Below are 25,125 nucleotides of genomic sequence, written 5' to 3'. Positions count from 1 at the left end.
ACTGACACTTTGCTGCCAAAAGCCTTTAATATGCCCTGGTCCCAGGCTGTGTTCAGGAAAGCGGACACAGCAGTGCTTCCAGCTTCATGGTTCCCAGGCTCAGGTTCCTCCCAGGGGAGGTGGGGGGGCAGCCCTCACACCTGGCACCCCTGAGTGCCATACTCCTGGAGGAAGTCGTTGAGCTGGGCGCAGGCTGCCCGCTGGCGGGTGCTCCGGCACAGGCGTTCAGAGGGCATCTCCTCGATCCAGCTATTCGAGTCCAGCAGGTACTGGGGGCTGCAGGGGGCAAAGGGGCAGTCAGCAGGGCTCGGGAGGATGGCAGGTGGAAACGGAGAGCACAGGCATCTGGCTTCTGAGGGACAAGGCCTAGGTGGCGAGGCATGGGGAGGGCAAGAGACTGAGGGGACCAGATGACTCACTGTCCCTCGAGGTCATAGGTGGCCCCATCCAGACCCATGATCAAATATTCTTTCCCAGGTTCCAAGCGAAGGCGGCAGGAGGCTCGAACCAGGAAGTTGCGCATCTGATTAGCAGTGGCCTTGACATCCTTGGCTGCGGGGATGACGTGCGCAAAAGTGGTCAGAGGGGAAGAGAAGGTGCAGGGTGAGCCCAGGCTGGGGACTCTGTGTAGATCCTCTCATTCCACCTTCGCCACCCCCATGGAGAGGTGCCACTGCCTCCCTATTTATGGCCAAGCCCAAGGCTTCTGACAGCCCAAGGGGATTTTCACACTTCCAGATGGTCAGGTCCTCGGCCACACCTCAGCCTCCCTGTCTCCCCCCAGCCCTGCCCGCCTCTCCGGTTCGCTTCATACTGAAGTGCAGGACTTGGGTGATCTTGGTCACAAAGAGGCGGAAAGCAGCTCTGCTGTCTTCTCGGAGAACCTTAACCTGGAAGCCTAAGAGGGGGTGAGGAGAAGGGGGAAAGGTGAGTTACTTTGAGGCTGAGAGGGTAGGAAGTTGGTGTCAGAGCAAACAGGCTGCGTGCACGACCTGTAAGAGGAGCAGGCTACACCCAGAGAGACCAAAACAGCCGGTCCCCGCGGGAGGGTCAGGCCAGGGCCTCGGTGGGAAGACTGACCGTACTCCACACGGGGGTAGTAGCAGGCAAACTTCATCCTGTAGCCATCCTCGTCCTGCAGACCCCGCTCCAGGGCGCGACGCTGGCGAGGGCACTTCCCTGAAGTTGGGGAACCCATCAGACAGTGCGGGGGGGCCCCGGCCATCCCACCTCCACTGCCCCGCCCCAGGCCCTCAGTCTCACCCTCAGCACACTGGCAGACTTCAGCAGAACACAAGGTGGCCAAGAGTCTGCTCTTACTTGGTGCCCCGTAAAACACAGAACATCTGCGCTCTGGAGAACAGAGAGGAGTTAGGGCACAGGCCCCTCCATTCTGCCTCCTCAGTCCCAGGGAGCCCCAGGGCTCTCTGCCCCCTCACTACCCCGGTGTCCACCGTCCCATAGGAGGGCACCTACGCCAAAGTTCTCCTGAATTTCAGGGTGTCCTGCAGTGCTCACCGGGGTTGTAGTAGTCGTACAGGGTTGCGCTGGCCGGCTGCACCAGCCCCACCGGCACTTCCTGCACAGCCTCAAAGCCCACGCACTCCCGGGAGGTGGGGACCTGGCCAAGCGTGGGGAGGAGAGATGAGGGACCCACTCCCTGGGCCCTGCAGCCCCCTGTACTGGGTTTCCTTGGCCTGTTTTTGTTTGCTTCCTATTGGCCTTCTCTCCAGTGTCCTTCACATTCTGTTACCTTCCTACTCAGAGAACTCTCAAAGCTGCTCCGCAAGGTCTCTGGTGACTTCACTTCCCAGAGAGTGACCTTGCCCCAGTCTTCACTGCTCCAGGCCCTCAGCAGAGTCTTGCATCATGGACGTGTTCTCTGTGAAACTGTCCCTAAGCTAAGGGTTAGCTTCTGGACCACCCTTGGTTCTGACCTGGTCATTTCTTACGTTCCCTCCTTTGGAACTTCCTTCCTCAGAGCTCCCCTGTGGGGGTCTCAACCACTCCCTGGCTTCCACCAAACCAGTCCAGGCTGTTGATTCCCAAACTGAACTTGCAGCTCCATCCTTGCATTAGGATTGTGGCAGGACCTGTAAGTTCTCCAAGGCACTCTGCCTGCCCCCAAACCCACTCGCCCTCCTCGCGGCCTCATCTTTGTCATGGATACAACTGGGTCCTCCTTTATTTGCCACAACCTAACTGCAGGTTCTGTCATCCTGCCTGACCCCCCGACTCAGGTCCCAGGCCTGACCCCTCCTCGTGCCCACGCGGGCCCAGTCCACACGGTGCCGTGCCAGTGTCCCTCCTGAGCTAGGCTCCTGCACCGTCAGCTCCCTATCCGGGAATCTTGCTGGCTCTGTGTTTTCTATTGTGTTCAGCCCAGATGTGTCAGCCAGGCTTCCCCAGCTGATGGGGGCTGGCCCCTCTGCACACACTGGGTAGGGGTCTCCCTGACCTACAAACAGCTGGCTAATGACAGCCACCACACCTTTCTCACATTTTCTCCCAGAGGTTACAGTAAATGTTCCAAAACTTTTTTTGAAGGCCGGGCATGGTGGCTCTGGCCTGTAAATCCGGTACTTTGAAAGGCCTAGGCCAGAGGATCGCTTGAGGCCGGGAGTTCAAGACCAGCCTGGGCAACAGAGCGAGACCCTGTCTTTACTAAATAAACAAATAAAAATGTTTTGAGGGCCGTAAGAGGGTTGATAACTATTTTAGCCAAATAAGGTCGTGAAAAGACAAATACAACTATCATCTATGGCCACCATCACTTTGTAAAGGAAAATACGCTTTAATATTTAAAAAAAGATAGGAAGTTCAACAAAAAAACAAAGGCAGCCCCTCAAGCTGAATAAAACCAGCATTAGGAAAGACTCCCTCTCAAGCCCTGAGGGTCCCCGCTGACTGGCATCGGTCCCTGCCGCCTGCAGGTCTGCCCCTTACTCTGCTGTGTCTCACGGGCTCACATTCTTGTCCTTCTCTCTGATGACATCACAAGTTCTCAAGAGCACCAGCCGCTGACACAGCTGTCTCCTGAGAAACCTCCGAACGCATACTCAGTAAACCCGGTGCCATCGAGTCCCTTCCTGCCTCATCTCTCCCCACTCACCGAGTCAAAATACAGCAGGACGTGGGGCCCCTCGGTCTCAAAGTGACTCACGTAACGGTCAGAGAGGGAGGTCAGCTGTGGAAAAGGGGAGTTGGTCACAGGCCCTGCACATGACAGGGCTCAGTACCTGGGACAGAGGGGGTTGCCCTGGGTGGCTGACCACACCTTCTCCAGGTCAGCACGCAGGGCGTGGAATCCACTCAGGAGGGTGACGTCCGCGATGGCCATGCCAGACAGCCCCACCTTGCCGTTCCGCCTGTGGAGACGTGTGAGCTGTCGTCCAGGTTCTGCCTGCGCGGGCTCCAGAAGCCCAGCCCCAGCCTGGGTCCTGCCCTCCCTCCCCTGGCCCAAGGCAGCTCCCGGCGCCCACCAGATGCACACGGTGTAGTGCACCCTGGACTCCTGCTCCTCCACCACCTTGGGCGCCTCCCTCCTGCGGCGGTTCCTCCGACCCTCAAACAGCTGCAGGGGTGTCACGGGCTGCAGAGGGGCATCTGGGTCATCCTTGGCTGGAAGCTCATCATACTCATAGTCCTCATAGTCCTCGTTTGCTTCCACTGCACAGGGAAGCATTGTGAGGAGGGCTGGGATGGCCACCCGGCTCCCTGCGCCAGCCCCTGCCTGGCCCCAAGGCCTCCCAACCCCCACACTCACTCGTGTACTCAACGTGGCCTTTGACTGTCACTTCTATCTGTAGGTCCTGGCAGGTCGTGTTCTTCATGTCCAGGACATTGTAGGTACGAAGGACCTGGCTCAGCAAGGGGCAGGGAGAGGACGTGGGACATGTGAGGCCACAGACCTCTCTGGTGCCATACCTAAGGGCATCTCCCCGGGCTACGGGATTTGAGGCCTTCAGCCCCTTTTCCTCCCCGTCACTGCACAGTCCACACACACGAGTGGCACCACATTCGCCACAGGCGTCAGGCGAGACAGAGAGGTAAAGAAGCAGGGGCCTGCCCCCAGAGGCCAACACTCTAGACTGTGCTGGGAAGAGGCTGGACTGAAAAGCTCAGGAAAGGCTTCTGGCCAAGGCTTGAAGGAGAAGAAAGAGCTTGTCCTGTGGGCCAAGAAGCAGGGAAGGACAGGAAAGGTAAGGGGATCTGTGTAGACAAGGAGATCTGTCTGGCCGGAGAGGTGGGCAGAGGCCCAGCCATCTGAGCCATGGGCAGCGGGGAGTGACTTTTCCCCAAGGCTGATCTGGCTGGGGCTTTTGGAAGGTCAGTGTCACTGCCGTGTGGACAGTGGATCAGACAGGGGAGACAGGAGGTAGAGAGAAGTTCCAGGTAGGGAGAAGGCCGTCTTAGCACAGAATCTAGGATGCAGCACCAAGGGCCACAGGCAGCAGGGGAGCAGAGGAGGAGTCACTAGGGACATGAGGACAGGCTTGGGAGAGGGGCCACTAACACGGCCTCTAGAGTAGTGGCTGGGCTCCTGGCTGGGAGGGGCTCCCATCAGCCAGACAAGAGACACAGAATGAAGAAGGGCTTTGGGACGTGCCTCGTCTGAGGTGCTGTGGGAGTGGGACGAGTGGGGCCCATGGTTCAGGGAAGAGGCCTGGGCTGAGGAGTGGAATTCGGAGCCACCAGCACTGAGGCGGGTAAAGGAAACAACAGGTACCCAGAGATGGAGAGAGCAAGCAGGGGGAAAAACACCCAGGACGGAAGCACGGGACACCAACCCTGAGGTGTCTGCCTCCTTCCCCGGACCATGCGCCTCTGCCCACAGGCCTCTCACTCCACACCCTCTCCTCCACCAGTGCCTGGCCCCGCCCCTTCCCTGGCCCTCACCTTCAGGGTTCCTTTGCTGTTTCCTCCCACCTTCACATTGATCTTGCTGCCCAAGGAAAACTTTCAGCAACAGAAAAGGGAAGGCGATGTTAGAAGGGCACAAGCAAACCTGTTTCTGTGGCTCCAATAACTTATCTCCTTCCTCAAAACAGCCCCACCTCCTCTCCCCACCTCACATTTCCACAAAGTTTATACCAGCACGTGAATTATCTCACTTCAGCCTTCTAACGACCCTGTAGGGTGAACTCTGTATATGTTACTCTACAAGTGAGAAAACTGAAGCTCAGAGCTCCAGGTCACACAGCCAGGAAGTCAGTCTTCCCCCGAAGACCCCAGGAAGAAGTGCTGCGGGGATGCCACGGGTGGGAGGGTGGGGACGGCTTCTGGCCTGGCCACGAGGCCCAGGTGTCCTGGCTACACAGGCGAGGGAGTGGTTCACCAGGGAGTGGTTCACCTGCAGCTCCTCCTCCAGGCCGCGAATCTGGCGGTTGTTCAGCTGCAGCGCGTGGGACTTGAACCCATTCCGGCCTGTGGAGCTGAGAGTCACATTGAGACCCCTCTCCTCAGTGGTGTGGGAGGCAATCCAGTAGGCAGACAGGGCATCCAGGGCAATCACCGTGTCCTAGGGAGGTTGAGCCAGGACTCAAGCAAGCCCTTGGTCTGAGGACTACCCACCCCCAGAGCCCGGGGACGGCCCCTACTTGGGTACTGCGGAATCCCCCTTGGAAGCTGCCCTGACGGGTGAGCCAGGCCGCAGCCTGGTCTGCCATCTCTGCTTTGCCCTCGTGAAGCAGGAGGTGCAGCAGGGCGTAGGCTGTGGTTTCAATCCACAGGGCTGGGGCCTGGGGAATGGGGTCGGATGGGTTGCGAGGAGCCGGGGTGGGCGACACGGCATTACTCTGAGAACCAGTGACTGAGCCCCAGTACAGGTTATCTGGAAGTGAAGGGAGACCACGAGTAAACAGGAGGGCAGGGAGAAGAGCCTGGTCCCCTGGCCCTTAGCCACCCCCTGCTGGGCTCTCCTGAGTCTCCCCCAACCCACCCCTGCTTATACCTTCATTCCTCCTCTGAGTCTTCATCCAGCCTCTCCCTCTGGGCACACTCAGGGATCCTAAGGTCCCCTGGGCCTCAGGCTCACTGCCAGGAGCCCCTCACCCCTCACCTCCAGTCTCCTGGGCCATTGCCATGAGGTTGTTGTGGGCAACACCCCGCAGGTCCGCAGGGGCCTTGGTCAGTGTCAAGGCATAGGCCGTGATGGCAGCTGCGTGGGCACCCAGGAGCCCAGCACTTGCTTTCTCCCCCAAAAATGAGTTTGCCTTTGAGATGGAGGCTTCCTGGAAGAAAACGGGAGGAGGGTCTGAGGCCTGGACCCCTGGGTTCCTGAGGAAAAAGGGGGAGAGCTGGGGGCCAGCAGAGGGCAGAAACGCCACTGAACTTACCACTCTCTGCTTCAATGGCTCTGCACCCTCATCCTGGAAGACGGCCAGCCCATGATGAAGGGCGATGGTCACAAAGGCTGTGAGTGCCACAGTCTCATCATTGCCCACCAAACCCCCCTAGTGAGGGGAGAAAAGAAGATGTCAAACAGGAGGGGGAAGGGGCAAAGAGAGTCCTCCGACAGGCGCTTCTCGGGCCAGCCCCAGCATGCCCGCACCTGCATGCTCCTGTCTAACACTGGACAGGGGTCCTGGAACGAGCCGTCAGCCTGCTGCTGGGACAGAAGCCAGTTAGATGTCTCCTGCAGTTTCTCAGGCGAGCCTCCTACCTGCTCCTGGGCCAAACTCAGGACCTTCAACACAAAGGCTGTGAGCCTGGAGGGGAGGAAAGGAGGGTTGGGGATAAGGACTTGCTTCTCATTATGCCCACGCCCCCAGGTGCCTGGTTATCCACCCTCCCATTGTACCAGCTCTGTCCCATCCCTGCCCCAGCCCTGACCCCCTCAGAACCCTGGAACCACTCTCCGAAGCTCACCAGGTGCTGCTGTCCCGTGACAACCAAGCCGCATAGGAACCATCCGCCTTCCGAAACTGCTGGATCCGCATGTAGCCTTGGAGAGGAAAGGTGGCTGCTCAGGTGACACTCACCCTTCTGCTGTTTGAGCCCAAGGCCATGCTCCCCATCCCCATCAGGGGCCCCCTTTCTTTCCCTCTGTAGCCTCCTGGGCTGTGCATCTTCCAGTAACTGTCCTTTCCTGGGCCCCCTCCTGCTTGCCCTTGCACCCAGAACCTTTCTGGATCAGATCCACGGCGTGGTCCTTGGTCTCGGGAGGCAGTGTGCTCCACTGCTCTGTCTTGTCCAGGTAGCGGGAAGCAGCCAGTGTCGGAGCCAAGTAGATCATGGTTTGCTCCCCACAGCCTTGAGGAAGCCTCAAGAGGGAGGCCACGCCTCCTGGTGACAAGGCCCCCTCAGAGCCTAAAGTGTCCAATGGATCTGAGGCTACATGGGAGGGAGAGGGTGGAGGTCTGAGGACTCTGCGTCAGAGGCTCACGGGGAGTGGGACCAAACAGGGATCCACAGGTCCCACATGAATCCAAAGGTGGCCACTGGGAAGGGACTAAAGGGCACTCCCACCTGTAACCCTGACGTAGCTGTTAAAGTCCCCATCAGGGATCATATTGGGATCAGAGTTGCCAGGTATTTCCAAGGTCCGGCCTCGGTGGTCTAGGGAAATGGGGGAAGTTGGCAGCCTGTCCTGCTGTCCACATCCCCCACCACCTGTACCCACTTAGGAAACCAATGGCTGGAGGTAGAGGGTCACTCACCCAAGGGGTTGAGTTCATAGACCAGCTCCTCTGTATGGATGGCCCCTTCCTTCTGTCTCAGGGAAAACATGGCTGTGAGGTCACACAGGACTACAGCCTGCCCTGCCAGCACAGACTCCCCCGGGACTTTGAATTTCAACTCCAGGGACAGAGTTGGATCAGAATTGTAGAAGATGGGAACAGACCAAGGCATTGGTTTGGGTGTTGGGCCCCTGGCCTGGCCAGCAGAGAGAGTGCTGAGGGTGGAGGACAAAGCTGGGGGCCTGGGGACTTATATTCAGGGGTGCTCCATTCACCTCAATCTGCAGAACCTTGGACACCGCATCTCCCACAGGGAATTCGAAGGACCCTCGAGCCACCACCTTCAGAGACACGGCGGCGGCTGCCGTGGGCACCACAGAGAAGGCAACAGGCCGGGCAGAGCCCGCAGGCACCAGCACCTGCTGGGCCAGCCCTCCGCCCCCAGCCAGGCACAGCCCCTCCACTGGGGACACGTGGACGCTCACCTGAGGGCAGGAAAACGAGGATGGCCAGAGTCCTGGCCCGGTTAGCCTCCCCACCCCTCGCTGGGCCCTGGCTCCCCCAACTCCTGTATGCTCAGGCTCCCATGGGGCCTCACAGTCAGGTTTTTATCCAGGTAGTTATAGAGGACAGGCCGCAGCTCCAGCTGCTCAAAGCGGCGGACAGACACGGGCAGGCGGAGGTGCAGGTGGAACTCGCGGAACACCCGGAGCTGGACTGGGGTGGCCACACATAGGCCTGAGGGAAGGGAAGCGTGGGCGCAGGGGCAGAGATCAGAGGGGCCATCAAAGCTTCAGGGCCACAGGAGGGAGGGGTGGGGGTGACCCAGCTCTGTCTCAGTCTGCCTCTGCCCTCTGGCCCACGCCAGCTGCACGCTGGCACAGACCTCCCCAGATCACTGGACCCTCTTCCTACACTAAGAGCAAAGGGAACAGGGAGCTGGGGTACAGGGAAATGGAAGCGGGGTCACCTGAGGCCCAGACAGGGTGACCTCACCTTTGGTTTTGGACAGGCTCAGGCCATGGATCTCCCACGTGGTCAGAGAGTCGGGGAGCCACAGTGTCAATCTGTGTAGGGAAAGGCAGAGAAGGCCCGTCTACCCCGGCTGGCCCCGAGACACAGCACAGAGAAAAGGCTGGGCCGGCACACGCTCTCACATTTGAAAGCGGTCCACTGTTTCCACTCTCCAGAGCCAGTTCTCCGGGAAGAAGCTGCGCACGGGAATGTCATCCTCATCAATCAGGTCCTCCTCCTGCAGGATCTCCAGGGCTGGGGGACCACGGTGGACGGGAGTGAGGAGGGGACCGTTCTGCCTTTCCAAGCGCTGCCACCTGTGCCCTAGCCCCACCCAGCCCCTCACCTCGTTGGAGGCCCGCCTGGCCCTTGTCCCTGCTCTTCTTGCGCAGACTCTCAGCAAATTGGCAGCAGGACAGGAAGGGCTCCCGGCAGTCCGGCTGCTGCACGCGGGCTGCCCGCTGCTCGCAGGAACGCATCATGGGCAGACGTGTCACCCCATCCTGGCAGCAGCGCTTGGCTGTTGGGGAAGCATACTGACCCACTGCAGGGCCAGGTGGGGGTGAGCATGAGAGGACAAAAAGGACATACACCTCAGCCCCCGCCCCGACCCCTTGAGACCAGCAACAGAAGAGAGGCTGCTGGAGAGAGCTGCCCACCTTCCACTTGTAATCCCGGAATTCGGATCTCTGGCCCCAAATACCACACATGGGTTCAGCAAGGAGCCGAGGGGCAGAGAGGCAGACCCCCAACCCGGATCCCAGGCGGAGAGCCCAAGCTACTGCCTAGGCACCCGCAACTCACATTTCTCATTAATCGCCTTTTGGAAGTTCACGTTTCTCTTTTTCCGGGTTGTCTTCTCCTTGGGACAGCTTAGTCCTGGTAGAGAGAAAGGCTGCAGTCCAGCCGTCAGGCACTCGGCCTCCTCCCCTCCTCCCCTCCTCCCCTTCCCCTGCCCAGCCCTTCCTGCCTGGACTCTTCCTACCTGGTCCCCTCAGGCCCTTCCTCCTTCCTTATCTTCCCGCCACCCACTCCCCTTCCTTCTCTGTTCTCACTCTTTCTGGATAAGGTCCATTGGTCTCCATCAGAAAAGGCCAGGCCCACTGCCTGGAACACCTGAAGGGCACTGTCCCCACCCCCAGGACCACAGCCGAGGTCATAGCTGTTCATAGCTTCAAAGACCTGCAAGAAAGGCAGGAATGCTAGGAGCCAAGTGTGGCTGAGGGGCAGGACTGAGCACTCGGCACAGGTGAGAGGGCAGCGCATGGGGGGATAGGAAAGGATACAGAGCCAGGAGATGGAGACCACAGGGCCAAGTGGGGAAGAGACTGTGGGGAGCCTCAGTGGGATCCAGGGGCTGCGCCCAGGGCTCAGGGAAGCAGGGGGATGAGCCATGGAGGGGTGAGAGAGCTGTGGAGAGGGTCTGGACAAACCTTGCCCATGTTGAGGGGCTTGTGGGACTTGCTGCCTGCAGCATACAGAGCTGTGTCCAAGGCTCCCAGCGCCACCAGAGCTAGGGAGTCGGTTTCTAAGTGGAGCTTCACGGACTCCCCGTTCCGGTACTGCTTGGCACCGTCCACGCTGAGCTCCAGCTGGCAGGGGCGGGAGGTGGGGGCGGTCAGAGTGGGAGAGCTTCCTTCAGTCCCGGTATCCTCACTGCCCCCAAGCTAAATCCATGCCCTGTTGGCAATCACCCTGTCCTCAACCCCCTCAGCACAGGTGCCATCTCTCCTGACCCCGGTCACCTTGCCCTCGCAGGCCCCAGCCTGGACATCCACTCGCAGGGAGTTGGCCACTGGGTGGTCTCCATGGTAGTAGAAGGCCACAAAGTAGAAGGAGGGTGCCAGGTGATGGTCCACAAACACCGAGACCGAGGTCAGGGTCCTCTTGGGCTCTCGATTCATGAACACGATCTGCCCTCGGGATAGGATCTGGGCCAAGAAGGGGAGGGACAAGAGTGGTTGCCTCTTCATGGGACAGCCTCAGCCTTGAACCCCCCAGCCCCACCCAGAGGGCTCTTCCCTGCACCCCAGCCCTCCTTGACTCCCCAGCTCATGCACACCATGTAGTAGTAATGAGAAAAGGTGGCCCCACTGCCCACAGCTCGCAAGTTCAGGTTCAGAGTGTCCCCAACACGAGGAGGTCGAGAATCCGGCCGCTCAATAGACAGAAACCCGGGGCCTCCTGAAGGTGGGGCTGCCACAGTGAGCCTGGCTATCGCTGGATGGGGGGAGCCTGCAGATACCTGGAGAGGGGGTCAGGTGCGAATAGGGTAGTAGCTCAGAGCCAGGTACCCCACCTTCCCCCCAAGTCAGGCCATGGATCCTTGGGACCCCAGCTCACCCTCCTCCCCTTCCCCCACCGTCTCCCAGGGGTCCGAGGAGTCCTACTGAGAGCTGCAGCTCTGAGATGGTCTGAGGCATAATGATGGAAATGCTGACTTGGCCGCTCCCATCTGTGTTTTGCTGAATGTCCTGGACTTCAGGAACAGACCCAGGAGAAGACACCGTGGCAGAAACTTTGACAGGAACGCCAGAAGCTGGGGAGCCTGACATCTCACGGACCAAGGCCTAGGCAGGTAAAGGAGGGCAGGCAAAAGAGAGTGGTCAGACCCTGAGCCCTCCTAACTACCACATCCTCCCTACTCATCCTTCCCCTCTGGAAGAAACCTGCAGCAGGAAGGGGGCCCCAGGCACAAGGTGTCGCTTGGTCTTGCTAAGATCCAAGGAGAAGGGAGATGACACAAAATACCAGGATGTGAGCTCTGCCTCCTCCATCTCCCCACCTGCAAGACAAAGGACAGAGAGAGGTGGGGGACAGAGTCCAAGAAGAGAGGGACAGGAGGAAAAGTGGGGAGTGGCTTGAGTGGTTCCCTCCCACAAGACAGTGAGCTCCCAGGGCGCAGGCTGCTGTATTCCTGTCTGTGCATGCTGAGGCCCAGCACAGGGCATTGAACAACACATGTCCACTGGAGGAGTGAATGAATGAGCAGAACGAGCAAAGAAATAAATAAACTCAGCCAGGGAAAAGGGCCGAGTCACGGAGACAGAGTTGGAGAGAAACCAGGTCTCCTGGGTGTTTCCTGGTTTTGAGTCTGAGATGAGATGTGAGAAGTGGGGTGGTGTTGGTGCTGGAGGACAGAGGGTTAGCTCAGAGGTCAGAGGCAAGGGTCTGGGGTTACAATAAGGGAAAGTCACCCACCTGGAGACTCAATGATGGCTGCAGCAACGTAGAGGCGCAGACCCTGGAGGTCAGTAATGCCGATATTCAGCTTCTCCAGGGCGTCCTGGAACTCTGCCTTTGAGAGGGAAATGTGGCTCTGTCCATTCACCAGCTGGGGCATAGAAAGAAACAGGACATAGGGTGAGACTGTGTCTCCCACCTCACCTCCCTTGCCCCTTCCCCTCCCCAGCCCCTATTCTCCTTCCTACCTTGGTCTGACTCTCCAGCCCCCGAAAGAAAGTCTTCTTACCATCCTCATCTAGGAGCCCAAAGCGCACATATGCCACCCCCTGCACTGGCTTCCCATAGATGTACCTGTCGTGGCAGAGAGAAGAGGGTGGGCCAAGGGCTGGGGGGAATAATGGCCCGAGGGCAGGGAAGCAGGAGCCCATTCATACTGAGTAGGGAGCAGGACCCGGTGCTGGTGGGCAGAGGTGGGGAGGGAGGTATTACCTGGCCTGGATGTCTAACTGCATTTCATCAAGATGGCCTGGCACCGTCAGGATGTAGGGCTTTCCAGGGGTGATCTTCACCTCAAAGTTGGGAAGGACTGACCCAGGGTGAAGGGATAGGCAGGTCAGACTCCAGCTCAAAGACTCCCCTCCGCTCAGGGCTGTGGCACCCATATCTCCCTGCCCTGAGCTGCTCCCACTACCTCTCCTTCCACCCTTATTTCCTTCAGGAAAGCAGCTGCCTGTCCCTCCAGTTTCCAGCTCTCACCATACTTCTTCACCTCAAACTGGGTGCTGCTGTTGGATTCCAGGCCATCTGAGAATCGGGCTGAGATCTTCCAGGTCCCTGGCCTGAGAATGGACAAGGAAGGGGCTCAGCCCATCTGTACAGTGGGGCACGGAGAGCCAGCGGCCTGCTTCCCTGGGAAGAGGACTGTAGGGGTTAACCAGAGGCTCAGGAGGCTGAGGGTCAGGGCATCTCGGGACGTGCCTCGGTGTGGGAGGTGGAGAGCCTAACAGGAATTGGGGTGGTGTAGCTTGGGGGCAGCCCCCACATTGGGAGCGCTCACTCTGAGATGTCTGGGATCACAAAGTCATCCTGGAAGATGGACGAGGGCATGTACACCTCCTTCTTCCGCACGCGGAGGCCGTGAGAGTTCTGCAAGGGGAGAAGTGGTCACAGGCAGGAGGTCACATCAGTGGCCAGGATCAGGAAGGCCAGAGGTCGGGGACTCACCTCCACCGTGACTGTGATGGTGTCAGTGCTCGGGCGCATCTTCTGATCCAGAGCAAAGACCCGGTACCGAACTGGGAGTGGAGGAGGAGAGAGGTGAGCAGGGGTCCATGTGCAAGGGGAGGGTGGGTCAAACTCCACAGAGGGAGCAGGGGACAAATGTTTCCTAAGCACCCCTTCCGTGTGGCACTTTCTTTCAGGTTATCTCACTTAGGGGGCACCAAACTCATCCTGAGAGGGCTCGGAGGGGGTTAAAGGTTGAGGCCCTGGGGCTGAGACTCACCCCGCTGGCCAGGGTTGTAAATGGGCTGGTCCGTCTGCAAAAAGAGGTGCCCCCGGCGAGAGGAGAAGAGCAGGTTGATACCCTGGATGTTTGTCGTTCTGGACAGAGAGTCCTTTAGCCATGGCGACTGGGCCACCAGCTGGACCTCAGGGCCTCTGAGGAGTTGATGGAGGCCACACCTCTTCGCATCTTTCAAGGGCACCTGTCAGAAGAGGGAGAGGGAGAGGGAGTGGGTCACAGAGCAAGAGACAGCTGACCAAAAAGGACAGAGACCAAGGGAGAAACATGGAAGGAGAATGCCAGGGTGGGAAGACAGGAGGGGAGGAGGCCGGTGGGAAGATGATGACACTTACAAGACAGATGGGAACAGGGCAGGAGGCCCCCACAAGCAGCAGGAGGGCATGGGGTCTGGTTACCTGGAGACTGAGGAGTGTGAAGTCTCTTTCTGAGCTAAGGGTGAAGTCCACCTTTGGGGAGCAGGGGACATTATTATGAGATGGGTTTCTCAGGAACACTGATCCTTTCACTACCTGTCCTCGGGGCACATCCTGGAGCTGCACCCCCACCGATAGGGGGACCCCCAGATGAACCACAGAAGGAGAGAACAAGAGCAACCTGGGGAGAACAGACAGGATCAGCAGTCAGACTTCGCTCTGACACCTCCACCCCTGCTCTCCCTCACTCCTGAATCGGGTCCCGATGCCAGCCCTGCCCCAATCCAAGCACCCAGCATCCCGCCTCCAGGACCTGGGCTTCTGCAGAGATAAGGTGAAGAAGCTGGATGCCCAGATCAGCCCCCAGAGCAGCCTCATGGCTGGAGGATCCAAGAGAAGTTAGATCCGTCTGTCTGTCTGCTACCTTCTGGCCAAGCTAGGGCTCGGGGCAGAGTTGACTCTGGACCTTGCTCCTCCCCCAGCCCAGCTAAGCTGGGAAACCACGTGACAGCCAAGAAGTGCAACTGGCCTCAGGCCCAGCGTTGTGGGGGCACCCCGGACACCTGGGTCTTCAGGGGAATCTCTGAATCTTGGCCCAGAAATAACCCTGTCCTTCCCCGTTAACCCCTCTCATTCCAGTGCCTGAGCACCTCCCCCTACCAGGTATATCTGTATCAGGGTATAGGTGCACACAAGCTCATGTATACCTGGGTGTACAAGGGCCCAACATGGCCCACGAGTACAGGATATTTAAAGGCCCTCACAAAACAATGACAGGCTTCTAAGACACTTGTCTCTTACTTTCATTCCAACACAAATTGAACTATACTAGGCTTTTGCTTTTTTAGGCCCTAACAGAAATTCCGTGGTTTAGGAGATTAGGTACACCCTCACCACTCCACAGGGAGAATGGCCTGAACGTCAGAGTGAACCCCTGACCCCTTTCCTCTCTGAATGAGGCAAAGCTCAGACTTCACCTCTACCCCTAAACAAGGCACCCAAACACACGTCACAGTAAATAAAGGACAGCCAGAAAATATCACAGGCAGAGGTACTTTATTTGGCAATTTTAACATGACACGTAGAGAAAAGAACCCTGCCCTCCTTCACCAGCCTCCCCAGAAATCCCACCTTCCTATTTCAAGACAGAGTAATAACAGCACCATTTAACATGAAAGGGAACAGCCACAGCCTTGGCACCATTTCTGGTTTCACTTTCCATGGAAGGGCAGAGAAGCATTGCTCAAACCCCACCACTGGGTCAGAAACCAGGCAAACAGCAGCAGTCACATCTGACCTTTTGCACACACGAGAGCCCGACACTCATCCTGGCTCCCAAGCCTTCCCAAGGTGACCGTGTCTCAGCCACCATCATGCAGCTCTTCTAGTCCCCTCCCGGCCCACTCTGAGGAGCTGAGCAATGATGAGCAGAATCTTCATGTCTCTGGCAGGCGGAGGAGGGTTCCTGAAGTGGTAGAGATGCTGTGCAGGAGAAAGACAAGGCTGGAGCCAGACGCCTAGGCTCAAGCTGTGAGGAGAACTTAGAACTTGGGAAGGGGTGCTCCCGGGTTCCAGAGAAGAATGAGAGCCACTGGCCTTCACTAGGAAACTAAGCGTGAGCTGGGAGGAAATCCCACTTTGGGTCATTGCTCCATAATCTGCCAGAGGCCAGGGAAAGACTCACCAGTCCACTAGCTGGGCCCCAATGAGGTCGTGCACATGGTAGGTGAGGCCAAGCCGCACCACGACAGGCGCCCGCCGGCCCAGGAGCTCTGATAGGAGCAGCTCCCGGTACTTTGCCTTCCGGACCATGCTAAGGACAGCCTGGCGCCCTAAAGGAGAAGTGGCACAGGAGAGGGGAAAGGTGAATAAGGCCTAGAGGCCTCAGGAGCCACCAAAAGGTGAGGGGCTGCAGGCTTGAGCTGCAGATGGGATACCTTTAACAAAGTACTTGATGAATCTCCCAGCTCCAGGCACAGCTAGCCACCAGCTCCCAGCATCTCGGACGGTGAGGACTCCAGCGTTCACCAGATGCCTGAGGGCAGTGGGAAGCCAGCAGAGATGAGGGCTGGGCTCTGAGAACCATCTCTCCTCCTCATCCATTAATGTTTACACAAGTCTCCAGAAACATGGGCAACCATGCAAGAGAGACTGGATAACAAAATCCCAACCTGGGATGGTTCTGTGCTCGCACCAACTGCCTCTGTTGGTGCAGTTGCTTGTTCCAGGCCCCCTACCTGGACTGCCCTCCCTCCACTCTTTCTTTTCCTGCTACTATTACTGGTTCAGTTAAATAGCTTCTCTTCCCTGACCACATGTCCTGACACACATTCAGTCTTAGGACCGAGGAGAGGAATCAGGGTCTTCTGCGCTCCTGCCACTGCCTAGGCAGACTGCACCATGGCTCCCACCACATCTCTCTGAGAGTGTGTCTGCCCATGTGAGACCGGTGCTATAGTTTTTCAAATGCTTTCACATATTCCATGGGTTACAAAGTAGGAGGCCTGAGCCAGATACAGCCTCTCAAAATTAGATTTTTATTTAGCTCCTGCCCAGTTGTTTTTTAGCTTTGGGTTTTTTTTTGTTTTGTTTTAATGTGAATGTTTAGGGGTATCCCAGCTCCTACCATTCTCTATCCTCTTAGTTCCAGTATGATTAACATCAAGCTTTTACGGTTCCTGCCAGGCTCCTGTGTGCTTTTCATAAGCCACCAAGAACTGAATTCTATTCCAGGGCTCTTTCTAAGGCCCAGGTAAGATAGGCCTCCTCTCTTGTGGGGAGGAATACAAACTTGGGTCATTTTATTAAAAAGAAGAGTCAGCTTTTTGGCAGCTTTTCTGGCAGGTTCACCAAAAAAACAGAAGGACAGGCTGGATGGAACTGGAGGGAGGCAGGGAAGCACCAGATGCCTGACTTTGGTTGGTTCCACAAGTCTCACGTGATTTCTGAGTCCCTGAAGCCAAAGGTCTGTGTCATTTGGTCCTGCTGGAAACTAAGGTCCCCACAGGCTGGAAGTACTGAAGCTAGAAATTTCTGCACTGCGCCAGCATACGGTCGGCCATCACAGGCCTTGAGGACCTACAAGCAGAGATGAGAGACATGGTCCATCCCCACCCTCACTCTCTACCAACCTCCACCCCCAGGACAGCATTTCTCTTCCTGTCTTACCTCTTGCTCAGATCCTTCCACCTCTCATACCCTTCTTCTTCCTCCTCCTCTTCATCCTCCTCCCCCTCTTCCTCCCCCTCCTCCTCCTCCCCCTTCCTTCCTCCTCCTCCCCCTCCTCTCCCCCCTCTTTACCCTCTCACTCCTCCCTCTTTCCCTCCTGTCTCTCTCCCTCATATTATTATTTACCAGGGCCCTGTGCCCTCTCCATGGGATGTTGGGGCAGGGAAATTCTTTCTTTTGTTTTTATTTCTGTTTCCCAACTTCCCTGTCTCCCCCAACCTGTGCCCTGCCCCCGGCACCCCTGACACACACAGTCACATACTCTGGTCCTGTAGTCCTCAGTGAAGATAATTCCATGGGCATCCAAGTCGAAGCCCAGCTGGACGATTCTGATCTCCCCCTGCTCTTGAAGCTCCTTCTGTCTCCACAGAGAAGGGAGTGAAAAGAGGCGTATCAGGGTAAGATGCTCTGCTATACTCTGGGCGCTCTCAGGCAGGGAGATTTTGTTTGCCAATATTGGGGCATTTTCTCTTAGTAAAGGAAAAACTGTGTGAGAAGATAATCAAGCAAATGACCAAGCAGCCTTTTCCAACTAGCTACCCACATTCTCATCCACCTGCCTTATATATGGTCTATCAAAGAGTCCATATAATTTTCTAAGACCAGGCACTAAGATAAAATAGTGATTAAGATGCAGGCTCTGGCTTCGAAACATTAACAGTCTGAATTCTGGGTAGGGTAAGGTGGGGAGGAGTATGGGATTCAATGTTTAAAACAAATAAAAATAAACCAGGACTTCTGTTTACGAGAATACAGCAAGAACTAATCCACCTGTTGAAAATTAACTAAAATGCTGGATAAAAATGTTATTTTAAAATTGTTTAAGACCAGGTACAGTGGCTCATGCCTGTAATTCAGCATTTTGGGAGGCTGAGGTAGCAGGATCAATTGAGGACAGGAGTTCGAGACCAGTCTGGGCAACACAGTGAGACCCCCCCCGCCCCCAACATCTCTACAAAAAATGTAAAAACTTAGCCAGGCGTGGGGGCAGACACCTATGGTCCTAGCTACTTGGGAGACTGAGGCAAGAGGATCACTTGACCCAGGAGTTTGAGGCTGCAGTAAGATATGATTGCAACTGGGCAACACAGTGAGACCCCATCTCTTAAAAAAAATTGTTTAGACACTAAAGAGCTCACAAGATAACAGGAATTACCACTAATATAACATCTAAGTAGGCCGGGCGAGATGGCTCAAGCCTGTAATCCCGGCACTTTGGGAGGCTGACGTGGGTGGATCACCTGAGGTCAGGAGTTCAATATCAGCCTGACCAATATGGTAAAACCCCGTCTCTACTAAAACTACAAAAATTAGCCGGGCGTGGTGACGTGTGCCTGTAGTCCCAGCTACTCGGGAGGCTGACGCAGGAGAACTGCTTGAACCCAGAAAGTTGCTGTGAGCTGAGATCATGCCATTGCACTCCAGCCTGGGTGACAGAGTGAGACTCTAACTCAAAAAATAAAAATAAAAATAACTGGGGCCAGGCACGGTGGCTCATGCCTATAATCCCAGCACTTTGGGAGGCTAAGGGTGGATCACTTGAGGCCAGAAGTTCAAGTTCAAGACCAGCCTGGCCAACATGATGAAACCCGGTCTCCATTAAAAATACAAAAATAGGCCAGATGCGGTGGCTCATGCCTGTAATCCCAGCACTTTGGCAGGCTGAGACGGGTGGATCACGAAGTCCGGAGATCAAGACCATCCTGGCTAACACAGTGAAACCCCGTCTCTACTAAAAATACAAAAAAAAAAACAATTAGCCAGGCATAGTGGCGGGCACCTGTAGTCCCAGCTACTCGGGAGGCTGAGGCGGGAGAATGGGTGAACCCAGGAGGCAGAGCTTGCAGTAAGCCGAGATCATGCCACTGAACTCCAGCCTGGGTGACAGAGCAAGACTCCATCTCAAAAAAAAAAAAAAAAAAAAAAAAAATTAGCTGGGCGTGGTGTCAGGTGCCTGTAATGCCAGCTACTTGGGAGGCTGAGGCAGGAGAATCACTTGAACTCAGGAGGCAGAGGCTGCAGTGAGCCAAGATCATGCCACTGCACTCCAGCTTGGTGACAGGGTAAGACACTGTCTCAAAAAAAAAAAAAAAGTAATTGGAACATGGAGGGCATTTATTAATCTAGGCAAATCTGCCCAGAACATTTTCAAAAGTAACTGGGCGCATAAGGAAACAAAACTCAAAGAGACAATAAAAACAAACCCCAAAAGACAAGTAATAGTGGAATTATCAAAAAGACAATTAAAAAAAAAAACAAACAGCACTTTGGGAGGCCGAGGCAGGCGGATCATCTGAGGTCAGGAGTTTGAGACCAGCCTGGCCAACAGGGTGAAACCCCATCCCTATTAAAAATACAAAATTAGGCCGGGTGCGGTGGATCATGCCTGTAATCCCAGCACTTTGGGAGGCCGAGGGGGACAGATCACGAGGTCAGGAGATCAAGACCATTATGGCCAACACGATGAAACCCCCATCTCTACTAAAAATACCAAAATTAGCTGGGCATGGTGGCGCATGCCTGTAGTCTCAGCTAATCGGGACGGTGAGGCAGGAGAATTGCTTGAACCCAGGAGGCAGAGGTTGCAGTAAGTTGAGATCACACCACTGCACTCCAGCCTGGGCAACAGAGCGACACTCCACCTCAAAAAAAAAAAAAAAAAAAAAAAGGGAAAACTAAGGCAACAATGACCACAGCAGTCACCACCCAGGGACATTCTGATCAGAGACATTTTGATCAGAGAGGGATATATGGGGGATACTGGTCATATTCTATAGTTTGACCTAGGGAGTGGCTAGATAGGTATCTGCTTTATAAACATCATTTAAATTATATATGTTTATATTTTCATTCTGCAACTTTTAAAGGTTTTTAAAAACAAAAGCTAACACCAATACATTAAAAACAACAAATACTCCTTAAGGAGTGGTTCCATCTGGCATGCTTCCTCATGGGAGACCTAGTCAGGGAGACTAGCTCACCTCAAGTGAGCGCTAGACTGCCTTCCTTTTCTTTCCTCTTTTCTTGAAAGATCACTATTAACCTTCTACCTGCTAAATCCAATGGACAGATTTCAGTTCTGGGTTTTTTTGTTGTTGTTTTCATTTTTTTAGAGACAGGGTCTCCCTCTGTCACCCAGGCTGGAGTGCAGTCGCGCAATCATAGCTCACTGCAGCCTCAAATTCCTGGGCTCAAGCAATCCTTCTGCCTCAACTTCCCAAACAGCTAGAACAATAGGTGCACACCACCATGCCCAGCTAAGAATTTTTGTGTTTTAATTTATTTATTTAGTAGAGATGGGGTCTCAGTTATTTAGTAAAGATGGGGTCTCACTTTGTTGCCCAGGCTGGTCTCAAACTTTTGGTTTCAAGCTATACTCCTGCCTCAGTCTCCCAAAGTGGTGGGATTACAGGCATGAGGCACCACACTCAGCCTAGATTTCAGTTTATATTTTACTTTACCTCTTCCCTCTTCTTAGACCACTGTCTTGAATCACAGGTTCTAATACTGCCAACTACTTCACTTTCTCAAAAATCTCTTTACTTTCACAGTAGGCCTCTTCCTGGGTTACTTTTTTTTTTTTTTTTTTGAGACAAAGTCTAGCTCTATCACCCAGGGTGGGGTGCAGCGGTGCTATCTCAGCTCACTGCAACCTCCACCTCCCCAGCTCAAGCAATCCTCCCACCTCAGCCTCCCCAGTAGCTCTATAGGCACGTACCACCACGCCTGGCTAATTTTCGTATTTTTTGTAGAGATGGGGTTATGTCATGTTGCCCATGCTGGTATCAAACTCATGAGCTCAAGAGATCCACCCACCTCGGCCTCCCAAAGTGCTGGGATTACAGGTGTGAGCCACCGCGCCGGCCTCTGGGTTCCTCTTAACTCGGGCAAGTCCCTCTCTGCCTCTGTCACAGATTCCTCTTCTTCTGCTTTCCCTTTATGTCAGTGGATCTCAAATTTTAAGGCACACTTAAAAAGCACTTGAGGCAGTTCAAAAATGTAGAGTCCCAAATCCCACCCCAAGAGAGCATAATTCATTAACCTTGGATGAGTCCCAGGAACCTGTATTTTTTTTAACAAGCAGCCCATGTAATTTTGACACAGGCATAATAACTCAGCTCATATATTCAGTAACACTGCCTTAAATGATGGTGTTTCCCAGCATTGTGGATTTGACCCTATTAACTTCCACTCTAAACCTGGAGTCCTTAACCACAGACCTCGCAGGATTAGTAAAATATTTCCCTCCTAACTGTACATACACCCTATGTATATGTGGCAAACGTGCATTTTTCTGGAGAGAGATAGCCATAGCTTTTATCACCTTCTAAAGATTACCAAAAGGTTAGAAATCACTCCTCTACCCACTCTTCCTACTGGATCTCACCACATCACAGAATTAACCACTTGCTATTCACACCTCCATGACTTGTAATTCTATTATCACTGGCCCAGAATTCTCTCCAACTCTCATATCCAACTGTCTAATACCTTTGTCTTTGGATGCTCCACATGCACCATCAACTCAACTTGTATAAAATTAAACACATTATCTGTAGTCCAACAACTAAATGTGCTCCTAATACCACCAGCCACGCAGTCATCTGGAAAGTCTGAGTTGTCCTGGACTCCTCCCTCTTCCTCACTCTCCTCTCCCTCCCTACTGCACTGACCTAATTTAGGCCTTCACCACTTCTCAGATGCAGTATCTTCTTAGCTGACCTCCCTGCCTCATCCACTATCTCCAATACACCATTCTCTCTCTCTATGATATTCTCTACCAGCCCATCGCCTCAGTGTAAGATGGAAACAACACCGATGTACAAGGCCTGTCATGATCTGACGTCTGACTGCACTCCCAGTGCTGTATGTTCGAACCATGCCCCATGACTCGGTTTCCCCAAAAGCCTCGTTCTTCTGCCTCCATGATTTGAAATGCCCTGTACTACCTGCGGGCCTTTTAACAGGGTCTCTGTGGCACCCCAGTGCCTGGCACAGTGCCCTCGCCTGAAAGGCCTAATGCTTGCTGAACGGCTGGCGGAGTGACTGAGTGACAGGGAATTCCAGGAGTTAGGAAAGGGGCTTCCGGCGGTCGCACCGACGCCCCTCACCAGCTGCCGGTCGGCCACGGTCCTGTCAGGCACAAGGCTGTACACCTGGCTCCTCAGCACGATGGGCGGCAGCGCGTCCTCAAACAGGCCTCGCGGGAACAGCTGCATGAGTTCTGAGACAGCCGCGCGCGCCGACCCTGGGCAGATAAATCGGCTCACGGACAGAGAACTGGGGCGGGGACGCGGTTCTAACAAAACTCTCGGCTACCGGAAGCGAGGCCCCACCCCCGGGGTTGCCATGGTTACCTGGCTCACCCCGAAGAGGATCCGACTCCACAGGCCCTCGCTTCCGCCGCCTCTTAACTCCAAAGGTCTCCGGGATCAGGTGATGCCTCTTCCGGCTCATATCCCGGGATTTTATGGTACCGGGGAAAGGGTAGGAATGGAGGGAAGAGAACCTGAAAATAGGGTCTTCCGGCGCAGAGCAGTGACGTACGGTCTCCCCGGGCGTCCCTCCTAGACCAGGTGATGACGAAAGGGGCGTCAACTTGTCATCCCTCAGGCCCGTCAGTGCTGGGAGGGGCGGTGGCGACGCAGATACCAGCATCACCTCCGCCAGGCCGGGCCCCACGCCGGCCGCGGATTGGCTCCCTCCAAGGGCACGCACGCCCGGGGACTCGTTGGCGGCGTGGAGGGGCGCCGGTGGCCACGTTGGTGTCAACCTCCTTCGTGAAGCTCACACCTCCCCCGCCCCGGGAGGGGTTTGCCCGCCACTGTCGCTGAATGATTGCATCATCGAAAGCAGAAAACCACTTTTGCATCCTTCGGCCTCTGGCTTGCCTGCCATGACGTCATAGCTCTGCGGAGGTGGAAGTTGGGGAGATTTGAGGTAACTGGATTCTTGATCTGAGCGCAGACGTCCTTCCTAACCTCACTGCATTTGGAGGACCTGGAGGGAGGGTGGGTGAAGGGCAAGGAAAGAGGCAGGATGAGAGCTTGGCCGCGGTGGCGTCTGAGGGGCCTGAATGTTTCAAGGCCAGAGCCTGGCGATCAGGTGGCTCGCTTAGTCCTAAACCAGTCATCCTTCTCCAGCCCTCCTCTGTAAAATGGAAACTCTGTACCCCTGCTTGTCTTAGGACCTCATGGATCCCAGGGGGACCAAGAGAGGAGCTGAGAAGACAGAGGTAGCTGAGCCTCGGAACAAACTACCTCGTCCAGCACCTTCTCTGCCCACAGACCCTGCCCTCTACTCTGGGCCCTTTCCTTTCTACCGGCGCCCTTCGGAACTGGGCTGCTTCTCCCTGGATGCTCAACGCCAGTACCATGGAGATGCCCGAGCCCTGCGCTACTATAGCCCACCCCCCACTAACGGTCCAAGCCCCAACTTTGACCTCAGAGACGGATACCCGGATCGATACCAGCCCCGGGACGAGGAGGTCCAAGAAAGGCTGGACCACCTGCTGTGCTGGCTCCTGGAACACCGAGGCCGGTTGGAGGGGTGAGCAAAGCGTGGTAGGCAGTATATCTGGAGACCCGTACCTACCCTCTAAAATTAGGAGAGCCAAAGCCGGGGTGAGAATCAGTCCTTAGAAGAAACAAGACTATTCTTCGAGGGGAGCATCTCACTAATGCTTGTGTCAGACCTTCAGCCTGTAACTCCTGCCTCTCAGGGGTCCAGGCTGGCTGGCAGAGGCCATAGTGACGTGGCGGGGGCACCTGACAAAACTGCTGACGACACCGTATGAGCGGCAGGAGGGCTGGCAGCTGGCAGCCTCCCGGTTCCAGGGAACACTATACCTGAGTGAAGTGGAGACACCGAACGCTCGGGCCCAGAGGCTTGCTCGGCCACCGCTCCTCCGGGAGCTTATGTACATGGGATACAAATTTGAGCAGTACATGTGTGCAGGTGAGTTGCCCCTGCTTCATAGCCCCCTTCCCCTTCCCAGAGATTGAGAGCCCCCCACGCCTGCTGCTGCTTCTCTCCTTGTGCAGACAAACCTGGAAGCTCCCCAGACCCCTCTGGGGAGGTTAACACCAACGTGGCCTTCTGCTCTGTGCTACGCAGCCGCCTGGGAAGCCACCCTCTGCTCTTCTCAGGGGAGGTAGACTGCACAGACCCCCAGGCCCCATCCACACAGCCCCCGACCTGCTATGTGGAGCTCAAGACCTCCAAGGAGATGCACAGCCCTGGCCAATGGAGGAGTTTCTACAGGTTCAGGATCGGGGTGGGCAGGGCGAGAGCTTAGGCTTGAAGGCTGGGAAAGGGACTTGGGGAGGAGGGTGAAGGCAGAATGGAGGGTGGACGAGGGGTCCCACTGATCCCTTGCTTTTCCTGACAGACACAAGCTCCTGAAATGGTGGGCTCAGTCATTCCTCCCAGGGGTCCCGAATGTTGTTGCTGGCTTCCGTAACCCAGACGGTTTTGTCTCTTCCCTCAAGACCTTTCCTACCATGAAGATGTTTGAATATGTCAGGGTAAGGGAACGATGTTGCAGCTCCCACCCGTATCCCCAAACACCAAGACCACAGGTCTAGCATCCAGGGCAACAGCCTGCCTTCTCTCCTCCCACCACCCCCACTGCCCATCTTCTGCCCCCTCCTCTGCCTGCTCCAGAATGACCGTGACGGCTGGAATCCCTCTGTGTGCATGAACTTCTGTGCCGCCTTCCTTAGCTTTGCCCAGAGCACGGTTGTCCAGGATGACCCCAGGTGAGGCATTCAGCTCTGTCCCTCCCCTCTGGATCCCAGGATCCAGCCTCTGGCCCTCAACTGATGCCTCCGTCTGCCCCCCCAGGCTCGTTCACCTCTTCTCTTGGGAGCCTGGCGGCCCAGTCACCGTGTCTGTACACCGAGATGCACCTTACGCCTTCCTGCCCATATGGTATGTGGAAGCCATGACTCAGGACCTCCCATCACCCCCCAAGACTCCCTCCCCCAAATAGTAATGCTTTAGAGGGAGGCAGTCATATCTCTGTGTGCAGATAATAAAAGCATATTTCTAAGAGGTTCTCTTGCTGTCTTCTTAG

The 25,125-nt window shown here is 55.7% G+C and overlaps 3 protein-coding genes across 4 annotated transcripts; 1 reads left to right on the top strand and 2 right to left on the bottom strand.

Annotated features, from left to right (window-relative positions):
- Window positions 1-8: 8 nt before the first annotated feature.
- On the bottom strand, window positions 9-14,263 carry C4A (complement C4A (Chido/Rodgers blood group)). Its single transcript, XM_004043724.5, has 41 exons — window positions 14,134-14,263; window positions 13,803-14,001; window positions 13,387-13,588; window positions 13,107-13,177; window positions 12,940-13,028; window positions 12,639-12,721; window positions 12,372-12,468; window positions 12,128-12,233; window positions 11,898-12,030; window positions 11,366-11,481; window positions 11,087-11,266; window positions 10,759-10,941; window positions 10,442-10,627; window positions 10,130-10,288; window positions 9,752-9,878; window positions 9,501-9,575; window positions 9,043-9,240; window positions 8,840-8,951; window positions 8,679-8,749; window positions 8,281-8,420; window positions 7,958-8,167; window positions 7,662-7,713; window positions 7,471-7,560; window positions 7,126-7,335; window positions 6,871-6,946; window positions 6,554-6,710; window positions 6,339-6,455; window positions 6,062-6,233; window positions 5,601-5,833; window positions 5,354-5,521; window positions 4,900-4,959; window positions 3,767-3,860; window positions 3,483-3,669; window positions 3,278-3,368; window positions 3,113-3,187; window positions 1,519-1,621; window positions 1,264-1,353; window positions 1,081-1,179; window positions 815-898; window positions 420-552; window positions 9-276 (listed from the first exon to the last, which is right to left on the bottom strand). The coding sequence occupies exons 1-41, from the start codon at window positions 14,196-14,198 to the stop codon at window positions 135-137; spliced, it is 5,235 nt and encodes a 1,744-aa protein (XP_004043772.3). The 5' UTR covers window positions 14,199-14,263; the 3' UTR covers window positions 9-134.
- A 596-nt stretch (window positions 14,264-14,859) lies between these two features.
- Window positions 14,860-22,920, bottom strand: WHR1 (winged helix repair factor 1). Its single transcript, XM_031012551.2, has 8 exons — window positions 22,701-22,920; window positions 22,406-22,615; window positions 22,160-22,296; window positions 17,311-17,406; window positions 16,759-16,898; window positions 15,758-15,855; window positions 15,505-15,652; window positions 14,860-15,302 (listed from the first exon to the last, which is right to left on the bottom strand). Exons 1-8 carry the CDS (start codon window positions 22,918-22,920, stop codon window positions 15,257-15,259), a joined length of 1,095 nt encoding a protein of 364 aa, XP_030868411.1. The 3' UTR covers window positions 14,860-15,256.
- Window positions 22,847-25,107, top strand: DXO (decapping exoribonuclease). Of its 2 annotated transcripts, none has more exons than XR_010134241.1 (7): window positions 22,847-22,988; window positions 23,236-23,597; window positions 23,770-24,005; window positions 24,092-24,311; window positions 24,439-24,574; window positions 24,650-24,808; window positions 24,894-24,956. XR_010134241.1 is itself a non-coding variant. In XM_019028981.4 (7 exons), the coding sequence occupies exons 2-7, from the start codon at window positions 23,242-23,244 to the stop codon at window positions 25,039-25,041; spliced, it is 1,191 nt and encodes a 396-aa protein (XP_018884526.2). In that variant the 5' UTR covers window positions 22,847-22,988; window positions 23,236-23,241; the 3' UTR covers window positions 25,042-25,107. The 2 variants fall into 2 exon arrangements, 1 of the variants encoding a protein (XP_018884526.2); XM_019028981.4 differs by having other exon boundaries at window positions 24,714-24,808; window positions 24,894-25,107.
- The last annotated feature ends 18 nt before the right edge of the window (window positions 25,108-25,125 follow it).

Source organism: Gorilla gorilla, chromosome 5 (assembly GCF_029281585.2).
Source record: "Gorilla gorilla gorilla isolate KB3781 chromosome 5, NHGRI_mGorGor1-v2.1_pri, whole genome shotgun sequence".
Taxonomy (NCBI): domain Eukaryota; kingdom Metazoa; phylum Chordata; class Mammalia; order Primates; family Hominidae; genus Gorilla; species Gorilla gorilla.
This window is presented reverse-complemented; position numbering and strand designations above follow the sequence as displayed.

Coding starts and splice junctions, on each gene's coding strand:
- C4A (XM_004043724.5), bottom strand. CDS start 14,198: ATGAGGCTGCTCTGGGGGCTGATCTGGGCATCCAGCTTCTTCACCTTA. Junction 13,589..13,802: donor TCACACTCCTCAGTCTCCAG/GTAACCAGACCC, acceptor CTCTTCTGACAG/GTGCCCTTGAAAGATGCGAA. Junction 9,879..10,129: donor AGCCCCTCAACATGGGCAAG/GTTTGTCCAGAC, acceptor CCTTTCTTGCAG/GTCTTTGAAGCTATGAACAG.
- WHR1 (XM_031012551.2), bottom strand. CDS start 22,920: ATGCAAAAGTGGTTTTCTGCTTTCGATGATGCAATCATTCAGCGACAG. Junction 22,297..22,405: donor TCCTCTTCGGGGTGAGCCAG/GTAACCATGGCA, acceptor TTATCTGCCCAG/GGTCGGCGCGCGCGGCTGTC. Junction 15,303..15,504: donor GGGGCCCAGCTAGTGGACTG/GTGAGTCTTTCC, acceptor TCTCCTGCACAG/CATCTCTACCACTTCAGGAA.
- DXO (XM_019028981.4), top strand. CDS start 23,242: ATGGATCCCAGGGGGACCAAGAGAGGAGCTGAGAAGACAGAGGTAGCT. Junction 24,575..24,713: donor AGATGTTTGAATATGTCAGG/GTAAGGGAACGA, acceptor TGCCTGCTCCAG/AATGACCGTGACGGCTGGAA. Junction 24,809..24,893: donor GTTGTCCAGGATGACCCCAG/GTGAGGCATTCA, acceptor CTGCCCCCCCAG/GCTCGTTCACCTCTTCTCTT.